This window comes from Diplotaxodon limnothrissa, linkage group LG11 (genome assembly GCF_057381915.1).
Source record: "Diplotaxodon limnothrissa isolate DT_005_m linkage group LG11, D_limnothrissa_male_GT1.1, whole genome shotgun sequence".
NCBI classification, from domain to species: Eukaryota; Metazoa; Chordata; class Actinopteri; order Cichliformes; family Cichlidae; genus Diplotaxodon; species Diplotaxodon limnothrissa.
Window position 1 is genome coordinate 30879127 of NC_140606.1, and position 12613 is coordinate 30891739.

The 12613-nt window shown below is 38.9% G+C and overlaps 2 protein-coding genes across 2 annotated transcripts; one reads left to right on the top strand and one right to left on the bottom strand.

Moving 5' to 3' along the window:
- Positions 1-1707: 1707 nt before the first annotated feature.
- On the bottom strand, positions 1708-3011 carry fkbp14 (FKBP prolyl isomerase 14). The gene is made up of 4 exons (XM_085365789.1): positions 2693-3011; positions 2290-2441; positions 2068-2195; positions 1708-1981 (listed from the first exon to the last, which is right to left on the bottom strand). The coding sequence occupies exons 1-4, from the start codon at positions 2887-2889 to the stop codon at positions 1823-1825; spliced, it is 636 nt and encodes a 211-aa protein (XP_085221915.1). The 5' UTR covers positions 2890-3011; the 3' UTR covers positions 1708-1822.
- A 313-nt stretch (positions 3012-3324) lies between these two features.
- plekha8 (pleckstrin homology domain containing A8) lies at positions 3325-9856 on the top strand. The gene is made up of 13 exons (XM_085365791.1): positions 3325-3440; positions 3855-3971; positions 4087-4242; positions 4399-4520; positions 4729-4887; positions 5007-5047; positions 5261-5379; positions 6103-6430; positions 7230-7315; positions 8391-8449; positions 8782-8983; positions 9072-9133; positions 9236-9856. Exons 1-13 carry the CDS (start codon positions 3401-3403, stop codon positions 9431-9433), a joined length of 1689 nt encoding a protein of 562 aa, XP_085221917.1. The 5' UTR covers positions 3325-3400; the 3' UTR covers positions 9434-9856.
- Positions 9857-12613: the final 2757 nt, after the last annotated feature.

Genomic DNA, 12613 nt, shown 5'->3' on the forward strand with positions numbered 1-12613 from the left:
TGCTAAGCCAAAATGACAGCACTGACAATAATTAGTGACTTCTTTCATCTGTGAAGCATTGTTCTGCTGCATAACAGATTGCAACTTAATATTACCAGCCTGCTGAATCATCCCTAAACTAAACTTCTGCTCAACATCCTGTATGGCTTAAATATCCTGCAAATGCCGTGTTCCATACTGTGATACTCCATACCCACCATCCTATCCAGGCCACACTGTCAAGTTAACTAGTTTAGTAACAGTGGCCGCACTTACTGTCTGCTTCTTAATGACAGCCGGATTTTGTGTATATATGATTAAATATACACTGATAAGTGCTGTTGTATACTTAGGATTGAAGAAACACTAAAACACATTTTAGGCCTCAGCGCTGAAAGAAAATCAGTACTGTGGATGCCACTAATATAACATGATAGTTATTGAAAGCTTAGTAAATATAAATGAACTGGAAAAATATGAAGAGATAAAATTAGTTTAGCCTCACCACATGGAATATTTATATCCATCATTATAAGTGGCTCAAACTGCATTGCAACTGTCTGATGATTTTCTCTCGACAGTAAGCAGTGCTATATGGGACTGTACTGCTGCATTCTCATTTGGGTAATTAGGCAGCCAACATAGAAACTCAGGGAGAACGCTGGCTTTGTTATTTGGAGAGATTAAAGAGTTGCAAGCATTCAAGAAAACAAAAGAAGGACAAGAGTGCCCTCTATTGACTGCTGAACAAACACACAGAAGAAAATACAGACATATACTCACGGGCCTCTACACCAGTTCACCTACTCATTAACACAAACATCTAATTGGCCAGTCACATGGTAGAATTTCAACATGTTCAACACGACCTGCTGAAGTTCAAACTGAGCATCAGAAGGAGGAAGACAAGTGATTTAAGTTACTTCTTACACAGCGTGGTTTGGCGCTAGATGGCCTGGCCTGAGTATTTCAGAAACTGCTGATTTACTGAGATTTTCCTGCACAGCCATCTCTAGGGTTCACAGAGGATTATTGAACAAACAAATAAATAAAAACATCCAGTGAGTGGCAGTTTCCTGGATGAAAATGTCTTGTTGATGACAGAACAGAAGTCAGAGTGAGAATGGACAGACTGCTTTGAGCTCATAGAAATCCCGAAACAATTCAAATAACCCCTTATTACAACCCAGGTATGTGCAAGATACAAAATGAATCCAATACTGAATGCAAAACAAGTTGAACCTCATTGCAGATGGTCTACAGAAGCAGAAAACCGCACCAGGTGCCACTCCTGTTAGCTGAAAACGAGAAGTTGAGGCTATAATTTGCATAGGTTCACAAAAATTGGACGATAGAAGATTAGAAAAACGTTGCCTGGTCTGATGAGTGTTGATTGTTTTGTGGCATTCATACATTATAGGCTATACCTTGCATCAACAGATCAGGTTGTTTTCTTAATAATACAATAAAGCCTTGTTTAAACACCACAGCCTACCATTATCATGCTTTTATGACTAGAATGTGCCATTTTCCTGATGGCTACTTCCAGCTATGTCACAATATACTTTTTCGGGGCATTAATTATAAACGTAGTAAAGATAAATTAACAAAGATTTTTTTTATTTTCAAAATAATAGTTTAATGAATCCAGAACAGTGACCTAAATGCATTTGTGGTGGCATTTTCAGTGTATGTACAATAGAAATATAAATTAAAAAGTCCTTTTAATATAAAATAACACGACATCGAGCTGATATTTTCAAGTTCAGTCACAAAAATATGAGAGTGGAGTTCAAATAGTGTGAAAATATTATTTTAAAAAACTGATAAAAAAAAAAGTCTTTTACAGTTCATCGTGCTGGTAGGTGAACTCCCTGGCAGATATAAACCCATCTTTATCTTCATCCTCGTTTTTGAAGATGTCATCCACCATAACTTCATGATGTGTGTCGTTGGGTGAGTAGCCATGTTTCTCAAATTCCTTCTTCAAGTACTCTTTTACCTGAAAGGTGTGGAGAGAAAATAGTAATGACAAAATAGATAGCCAGATAGCCAGGCAGACAGATCGCAAGCTAGCTAGCCAGATACCTCCAGTCTGGAGAGCTTCCAGTCATCATTTAGATCCATATCCCGGAAAGATTCGTGTGACCTGGGCCCATTTCGAATCTCCATGAGTTCAATGTCAAAAATGAGGGTGCTGCCTGGAGGAATTTTCCCTGTAAACCAATAAAAATGTCCAAGTGACAGAGATGTTACAGTGGAACGTTTTGTTTTGTTTTTTCTGTATGTGTTGCACATAGTTTGTGTTACCTTTTCCTTCCTTGCCATATGCCAGCGATGGAGGTACAGTCAGCTTCCTGCGCTCCCCTGTGCACATGTTCTGCAGACCCTTATCCCAACCCTTGAGCACCTCTCGGATCCCCAGGGTAAGCCACACAGGGTTTTTATCCCCATGTTTGCGGCTATCAGGAGTCAAAAAGAGACATGCAGTCAATATCCGGATGCCATACAGAGGACTGATATGCCAAATGTAAGTGGAATGAGGGTTAAGTGAGTGCCAGCCAACTATGTGAGGATATAAGTGTTGAGTTTGACTGTACAGCTGCACAAACGCAGAAATATGAGATGCTGCACATGTTCAGCGGCGTACAGTTTTAATAAGCAGTTGAGACTAAAGTATATGCAATACATGCATCACTGTTACATTTATTACCTGGAATGAAACATGGTGCCATTACTCTCCAGAAATCCCTCGTAATGAACAAGAAGCATGTCTCCGTTTTTTGACTTGCGGTGACACATGAAGGGTTTGTGTATCACCTCAATTTTCACTTCGGGCTCGGGCAGTTTTCCCCCAGTGACCAACACAAACAGTGATGCCAATAACGAGCAGAGAGAAAACAAGATCATACTTATAGATAACAGCACTTACTCATGAGAAGTGGATGAGATAACTTCAATTTCACTCTCTCTTTCTACAGAATTTAAAATAAAGACATGTAAAGAATGCCATACGTGGCACCCAACTTCTGCGACGAATGCACCCACTGTTGAGCTGTCTGCCCTCCTCCATCTGCAATTGGATAGCGTCATTCCTAAGCCCCGCCCTTTCTTTAGAATCTCTTCTTTCATTGATGCTTCCATGTGCCAATCACTACAATCCACACCTAGGCTACTTAAACCCATATGACGAAGGAGGGGGGCGGGGGTGTGGTGAAGAAAGGCGATAGTAACGCTCAGGATCGGCTAGTGGCAGATTCACGAAAAAGTTTACGCACTTTTATCGACGTAGTTGGAATGCAAAGCGGTGGATGTTACTCCGAAAATCACACTCGGGCCCAATGGAGTCGCTACAGTCAGCTGGGCATCACGTCCTGTTGTGATAAACAAGTAATGAACGGGAAAAACACGCAATTAAATAATGGAAGGAATGCTGTATAAGTGGACCAATTACATAAGTGGTAGGTTAACACTAAAGTCTTTGCGTGCTTTCCGTTGTAGAGCTCGTTTTGAGGCTGCTAGCTAGCATGACAGCGAGTTTGTGACGTTAAAACGGACGAGCTACCGTTAGCTGCCCGCCAGCTTTGGTAGCGTATTGACCACTAGCATTCCTATCTTTGATAAATTAGCTGTTCAGTGAATTAGAGTTGAGCCGTTACGTCAGTCTTAGCTAGCAGCGCTCGGTCATGTCCACCACCTGTCGTTATAATCTGACTTCACAACCAATTAGTTGTTGCTAACATAACTTAAGACTCGTCAAGTTCACGAAGCTGGGTAACGCTGTATGTTGATGACTTTTCTAATGCTAAAAACTAAGTGCAGTTTACAGTAATGCCACAGCATTGATTCACTTATTTTTCCCATACGCTTTATAGGTTGGCAGCCTCGCTGGTTTGTGCTTCATGGAGGAACTTTGTCCTACTATGACTCTCAAGAAGATGCCTGGAAAGGGTGCAAGGGCAGCATTAAAATTTCCGTTTGTGAAATCCAAGGTCGGTGTGCTCCACTTTACTCTGTGCACGGTTTAACCAGAGCAAGCATCCTTTGGGTGCAGTACTGACAGGCATGTTCCCTTGCTTGCTGCTGTTTTTTTTTTTTTTTTTTTAGTTCATTCCTCTGACTCTACACGAGTTGACCTGACCATACCAGGAGAGCAGTACTTTTACCTCAGAGCCATCAATGCAGCAGAAAGGCAGAAATGGCTGGTGGCGCTGGGAACAGCCAAAGCTTGCCTTACAGACAACCGAACCAAGAGAGAAAAAGGTATTTGGATACTTTACAAGATACTGTTGCAAGTAAAAACAGGGTAAAAGCGTTTAGACCTGGAATAGTACAGACCATACTTACATACAAGTGTTGTAAGGCATTTGCACGACTTCTCAAACTCTGATCTGCTGTCTGTGTGCACAATGAATACAGAGCTTCAGGAGAATACAGAGGCGCTGAAAACTAAGATGTCAGAACTCAGATTGTACTGTGACCTTCTCCTCCAACAAGTAAACAAGATCAAGGAGAATGATGAGCTAGGAGACACGCCAGAGGTAAGGTTAAAGTTTGGATGAGCTGATGAAATGTGATATGCTGCTGTTAGTGTGAAACTGCAGTATAGAGTAGCTACTTTGCAGTTGCTATGTACGTATTAATAGACAAGAAACAGTTGTTGTATACGTCTTGAATCTTTTGGCTTGGATTTCAGCAGATTTCGTTAGCAATCTACACCCAACATGTATGTTTGTGTTTCCTTCTCAGATGGGTCTAGACACTGGGAATATGGTGAAGTCTACATGCACGACTTTCCTTAAGACTCTAGAGGAATGCATGCAGATAGCAAATCGTACTTTCACTACAGATTTGGCAACACAGAGTCCACCAGGAACTCCTCCAGTAGCACCCATCAAACCTCAGAAGGTATACTTCTCTCACCAGCTCTGTGTGGGCAAGCTAGTATAATTGCTCTGGGATTGTTTTCCAAAAATCAAAATATGCGTAGTCACCCAGTGTTTGTCTGTGTTGTGCTGTCTCCACAGATTAAACACAGCCATCATTTAAATCAGAACCTTGGAGAAAAGTAGGTGGCTTCTCTTACTGTATTGAATGATTTTATCGCTCATGAAGTGCCACGTAGGTGCTAAAGGTAGCACAGAGCAAAGAGATGTTCAAACAAAAATACAGTTTCAAAAGGTTTCTGTTGATATTCTGCCATTGTTGTTGCATTTTGTCAAGGGCATAATTTCTGTCCCAGCTTTTTAGAATTGACACATTGTCCTGAAACATATTACAGGTGGAAAGATTTGTCCGAAACCTCAGGAGAAACAATTGCACATGACAGCCAGACCCTTGACTCCGGGCCAGAGGGACCAGATGAGCCAGGCAGACCAGAAAACCAATCTTCTCCATCAGGTAGGTCAGGTTGCCAGCCACTCGCTTTTCTTGCTGGGGAAGTTCCTGAACTAAAAACCATTACCGCATTCCACAAAGGAAAGACTACACAGCACTCAAGGGCCCTGGTTGTTGTTTGTGTATTCTATGAACTGAAGTGAATAGATTATTGCCTTTTAGTGAGTACAGTGATGGATGACTTGTTCCATTATTACATTTCCCTTAGCAGTGACAAAGCCTTTACACAAAGGGGCCATTGCTGAGAAATAAGACTAGTCTTTTCATACTTTATTACTTTGATTGGGATCTATATAGTAAGTCAATGGAGATGCAGAGGTTTTTAATGTTTATTTTCTTATATTGTATTTTAATGTAGCATAAGAAAATAAATTAATATATGCAATATAGCCATTTAAAAAGATAGCTGTCTCTTTGTGAGTGCTCGTATTTCTTCATATTGTCATCTCAGCTATACAGCTCTGGCTCTGGGTGCAGCTGCTTCACCCACCTGCTATTCAAATCTTCTATTTGCAAGCATCAGCCAATAAGAAGAAAGTTGTCTTACAGGGAGAGATGAGGAACCTAAAATGGCTTGAGTTGCTGTACCAACTGTGAATTTGTGATGCTACTGGAGTAGCTTTCTCAGGGTCATAGGTCGTGTTTAATAAAAAAAATGTGTAGACACTAGACTGATTTTTGACAGTCTAATTTGCAAAAAGACTCATGCATCGTTGTTTCATGCAGACACTGAAACAGCCAGCAGCTCAGAAGTCCACAAGGATCAAGTTAATCCTAGCTTACCTACTACCCAGACCACCCCTGAGATTGAACACTATGACCAGCCAGCAGAGGGGGATGACGAGAGTGAAGATGATGAACAAAAGCAGATAGGACAAGAGCAGATGGACAAAGTGGACCAAAGTCAGACGCATGACAACAACAATGGGGACGTGAAGGATTTTCGACTTCAGCACCAAGAAGAGGGTGAAGAAGAAGGCGAGATTCCCAGAAAGTCAACTGAGTCAGAAGACACAGAGCAGGTGGAAACATTCTTCAGCACAATGAGTCACAGGTATGAAAATGCCACTCAGGAAGCTCACATCCCTTAGGACACTTTACTTACTGTGGGAATTTAAGTATACAATTGTCTGTGATATTTCACTGCTGCAGTATTAAACTCATTTAATTTATATGTATAGTATATTTGTAACTAAGGCTCTGCGCTTGTGCTGTATCTTCTGACTAGACTGCACAGTGACTTAGTTTGTTAATAATAATAGTGCTGCAGTATTGCACAGAATAGTTTAATAACAAGTTTGAAAAAGTCAGTTTTTAAGATCTTACAGTCAAGTGTTTTATATCAGTGTGTTCTCTCTTGATCACATGACACAGAGAGGCCCTCGTCTGATATTTGGGTTTGTAAACCTGTTTTGTTAACTTTTCTTTCTTTTTCAAATACTTTTTTTTTTTTTTTTTTTTTAAGATTCTGAGAGTGTAATCGAACATGTGGCTAGAGTGTGATTTACATCTGTACTGTTTGAGGTGAATGTTATTGTAATGCAGGAATCAAACAAAGGGAAAAATTAGTGAAAACCACCGCTCTTTTAAGTTTTAGATGAAGTAGTCTTGGGTACTTTTGTCAGAGTTGCATGATGTTTTGTGTGACTTGTCTCTCTGGCTTGGTTTTGAAATGTATGCTCCTCTAATTAGTGTGGATGTTGATTAAGCATCCACAGTATTGTTCTTCTAATCTTTATTATCATGTTTTCTTTCTGTTTGCTTTTGGTCAAATAAAAACTGATATGGGATAGCTTCCCTCTAATATATTCTGCTGTTTGAATCTATTCTACTTCTTGTTTTTTGTTTTTTAGATTTAGTGATATAAGACTGGATGACGACAATGGTATCCCTACACAAGAGTTTTTGGACTCATGCTATGCAATAGTACCTGTATTAGGTAGGCCGGTTACTTTAAGCCTCTCTTCATCTTTATCTGACACCCTGTTCCTAATTCTCATGGTTCCCATTTGCATTTCTTGTAATCTCAGCATTTTTAACTCCGATAAAGAAAAAAAAGACAATCACTTTCATTTGCTGTTTTCCCCCTCTTTTATGTACATGTTCTGTCCTTCATAATCTTTGCAATTAATGAGGTGGCAGCTTTCTATCACAGGTTCTTCATCACACTTTTCCTTCATGTCTCTGTTACTTTCTTTTTGCACATGTATGTCTGTCTTTAGTTGTTCTTTGTAGCCCAAAATAATATCATATGACAAGGTTAATCATAAGAATTAGGTCATGCACATTTTTGTGCTGTGTGCACACTTTGTTACTCACAGTGTATTACGTCATGATAAAAAGTCGCCATTCACAGAATTACAAAGTGAAGAAGTGCAAGACCTGAGTAACATGGAGCCAAAAACATTGTTTTTTTGTTTTGTTTTATAAAAAGGGTCTGCCTTGTTTGTCAGAGTTATTCCTGTGTTAACAAATACCAAGGCTGAAGTAGGATTATTAGGAATTATCTTTAAACAACAGCTTTCAATTAGCACACATGTAAGAGGTCGAAGGGAATGTTAGTCTGTATTTCACATGAACTGACATCAGTAAAGGTTACTTACAGTGAGCTGTTTTCTAAAGTTAAAATTACTTATAAGAGAGAAACTTGATGTATGTAATGGTTGTCTATAGATAAACACATAAAACATCTCAATAAGCTTAAATTTGTATCTGAACTAACGTGACCTCTTAGCTAAAGCCTATTCCCAGCTTTGTTTGAAAGTTTACAGCCCACAGTGATGGTAACCTATTTTTGTCTGTGTGTGTCCTATACTTAATACAGTCCAGTAGGTCTTAGAGTGCACCGTAATCCCTCATTTCAGTGTTATATTTAGTTTAAATCTGAAGGACATCTAAGCAGCCTGTTATTACTTAAAAACATCAAAACATTGTGCACTCAAAGTAGGACACAAGTTGAGAATCTGTGCTTCAGAACCAGCAAAAAAAAGTTATCATAGATTCTCTCTTCTCAGACAAACTGGGATCCACAGTGTTTGCACCAGTTAAAATGGATTTTGTCGGAAACATAAAGGTAAGAGCACATGATTTTGGTTAATCGAAGGAATAACAGTGAAGTTGGTCTTTAAAAGTTGCTCTAAATTATTCAATCACATTTTCAAAACTGCATTAAAGAGTAGAGTCCAATCAGTCATACAGTTTGTCAATAATGAGGTATTTATTTCATTCCCCTTTTTTGTTTAGCTTTAGTGTTCTGTCCATTTCTTGTTAATATTTTTTGTCAACAAGCATATTTAACTATATACTGTGTATTAAATATTCATTAATTGCAGTTAGTCGTTGAAAGTCAGAACAGTCTACCAGAGTAGAGAGTACTATGTCACAGTGTCTCGTGTTCTGTTGTAGAAAATTCACCAGAAGCTGAGGTCAGACCCTGAGAGCTTTTCTACACTACAGTCTATTGTGCTGCATGAAGTAGAGACAGATGTTGCCCAGGTGCGCAATTCTGCAACAGAGGCTCTGCTGTGGCTCAGACGAGGGCTGAAGTTCCTCAAGGAGTTTCTGTCAGAAGTCAACGCTGGAGAGCAAGATATCCAGGGAGCACTAAGTAATGCATTTCTGTTTTACAATGCACATCTTAACATAAGTTCAAACACGTAAAAGTGTTGAATTGTTCCTTCTTTTCTTTCACCCAGACAACGCTTATGGGAAGACTCTTCGGCAGTACCACGGGTGGGTTGTCCGTGGTGTATTTGCTGTAGGTATTTTTATTTTTTTACCCAGTCCAGTATTAATATCTTCTGAGTATATTTATTCTTTGTGTGACAAGTACTTGACTTTTTTTTTTTTTCCCCCCCAGTTGGCGCTCAGAGCTTCCCCGTCTTATCAAAGTTTCACAGCTGCTTTAGTGTCAAGAGAAGGTGACAAGCTGAAGAGCGATTTTATCAACGGCATGCACAGGGATCTGGGAGTGTATCTGCCTGCCATGGAGAAGCAGCTGGCCATTCTTGATGCATTATATGAAGAATACAACCTTGAGTCTGACGAGGTGGTGTGAAATAAGAACAAGAGATGCTCACGGTTCAGAGAAGAACAGAGCCCCTCTGAATGGGCAGAGTAGTGGCTAACTGCTGGAAGAAAGGTGTACAAAGTAGTGTGAGACTGTCTCGTGTCATTTTGAGACGTTTCAGTAGTTTTTAAACTCTACAGCAGGAGAGGTTTTGGTATGAAGAGGGTGTTCATGTGTGTACTTACGACCCGAGAAGGGTTTAACTGAGCAGTACAATTAATTAAGGTTGGTTTGAGGAGATTTAAATTCCAAGTCTTGTTCCAGAGACCGGTGACAGCGAAGGTGTTTCTAATCTGATTATGCAGACTCCAACCATAATTATTCATTGTGACATTTGTTTCTGGTTGTTGCTGTATTGTGGCTTAAGGCGTACTCTACATGCTTTAAGGTATTTAAGCACAGGGTATTTGGTTCTGGTCAGTTCCTTGTAAAATTGTTTGATTCCCTTTGAATTGATCAGTATGATCAATATGAAACTATTATCAATGTTGTTTTTTTTCTTCTTGGCTTCAGTGAGATACGATGATGCTTCCAACTAGCACAAAGCACTATTTTTTTTTTTTTTTTTTTTTTTTAGCAAAAAAAAAAAAAAAAAAAGCAAAAACTATTCCCAAAATGTGTCTTAAGTATGTGATTGAATTACGTACTAAGCTAACTTTTAGTCAGTTATATAAATATTTTCCTGTACTTACTATAAAAGCTTAGTAAACATTACTATGTGTATATATTTTTCCCTGAAAATGAATTCAGATTGTGCAGTTTGACAATGGATTTGTTGTGTTTTACATAATGTCATTGTGAGCTGTTGCTCAAAGTTTCCAAGTGGACCAAAAAGGAACTGTCATGTGAATGGCTTTAGCCTCTGCTGCCTACAGTAACTGAAAACAAGAAAGGAAACCGCATAGCTGTTAAAAATATTGACAACTGCTGTTCATGTGGACATCTGCACAAACCTATGCATTTTTACAATGTCTATTTATTATACCATAAGTTATAAAGTTCACATTAATGACATGAATTGTTCTGTCCAACTTTTGTGTGAATGTATGGACATTTGTATTCATAAGGCATGCTTTTTACTGCATGTTTGGTGTATTTAGCAACAGGTGCCAGGCCAAGGGCTTGAAGTGAGTAAATGAGTAATCCTAAAAGTGGTAGTTACAGAACAGTAACCATTTTCAGCTTATCGTCCATGCTATTGTACATACCATTGTTAAGTGTTGTTACCAGGTGTACTTAATATTTTATTGATGTCGAATTAGTGAAATGATCAGTAAGACTGCTCTTGCAGGCTGGGTTAACATTTGACTGCAAATTCACTGAGCCATTTGAAAAAAACAAAACAAAAAAGCAGGAAAATTATCTTAGGGCTTTAAAAAGAAGCTTACCGGATAGTATTTTCAACTTTATTATTGTTATTTTTATTTTAAGAATGCAAACACTTAAAAACTCCTGTACAGTAAATAAGTCATTTGCAGTAGGTTTACATCACAGGTGTGCAATAGGCTTATTTCTGATGAGTTTTAATATTAATCCTTTAGATATTCTGTTGTAATATTACAACAAATAATTGTTTTTTCTATGGATGTAAATAAGATGCTATTTGATTTTTTGCAAAATAAACATAATTAAGTTGCAGTTTGTCTTCTGTCATGCTGAAGTTAAATATGCTACCATGTGGTTTACGTGCCTAGAGGTAAAGGCTCTTTACTTACTGTGCCAACTATACACTCACTGTCCGTTTATTAGGTGCACCTGTTAGTGCAGATGACCTGCTGAAGTGACTTGATTTAAGTGACTTTGAGCGTGGCATGGCTGTTGGTACCAGATCAGAAACTGCTGAACTACTATGACTTCCAATGAATTTCCTATTTTGCATGACCATTTCTGGGGTTTACAGGGAATGATCTGAAAAAGGCAAAGACGATAGAAGATTGGAAAAATGTTGCTTGGTCTGATGAATGCCACTTCTTTTGTGAAATTCACATGGTAGAGTCCCTTGGATGTTTATTTTGCATGAAAGCATGCATCTATTCTCCCTTCCAATGGTCATGGCAGGTGGTGGTGGTGTAATGATGTCGGTACACTTTGGGCATGTTAGCATTGTTTCTGACCATGTCCATCCCTTTATAACCACAGTGTACCTAACATCCGATGGCTACTTCCAGCAGAATAATGTCCCATGCTACAAAGCTTAAATGAACTCAAACTGGTTTCTTGAACATAACAGTGAGTACACTGTACTCAAACGGCCTTCACAGTCACCAGATCTCAACGCAGTAGAGCATCTTCAGGAACATCAGTTCGTACAGAGCTTGGGAAGAAGGCATTGTCCTTTTCTGCCCTGTCTTCATGCAGTACATTGCAGAAGCTCTCTCAGTTGATTTCACTTGCAGACTTTAAAAGACATACAAATGTTTTTATGAAATCATCTCTGGGAACTTGTTCATGTTTTAATATGACTGTATGTTATACATATTTAGCCATTTTATTGCTTTTTTATTGTTGTAATTTTAATATGTTTGTCTGGAGCAGGTCTCTTGGAAGTGAGACACTCAGTCTCAAAGGCTAAATTTAAAAAAAATCTTTTGGGGTGTTTGGCATAAAAGGAGATTCTCATCACTGATGTACAGCTGGTAAATCTGCAGCAACTCAGTGATGCTATTATCAATTTTGACCAAAAGATTTTGGTCAAATTTTTGAAGGCAAAATAAATTCCAACCCAGTGTTTTCAATATGTGCCTAACACAGTGACTGTTGAGTGCAAATAAGAAACAGATAGTAAATAGTTTGTCGTAACAACTGTGGTACCAATCTTAAATAATACTTCTGTATATCATTTTCTGTTTCAAGTGATTATTTTGCATGTGCATTAATCAGCACCACTGCACCCAGGATACCAGCAGTTCTTATCTATAGGTCAGGGATTTTCACTTGGCTTAGGTGAAGCAGTTGGGTCTCTGCCAGCTTCCTGTCCTGTGGTTTCCTTTGCATCGCCCCATGTACCACAGCTGTAATGCTACACCAGTCAGTCTACACTAAAATAACCTTGTAGTGGAAAAAAAGAGTGTCATTTTTCCATAGGTATCATTTTAATACCTACGTGAGCTGAACATAGACCAAGCTTGCTATAAGTTACACTGCATGAATAAGTTAATAAAATGCATG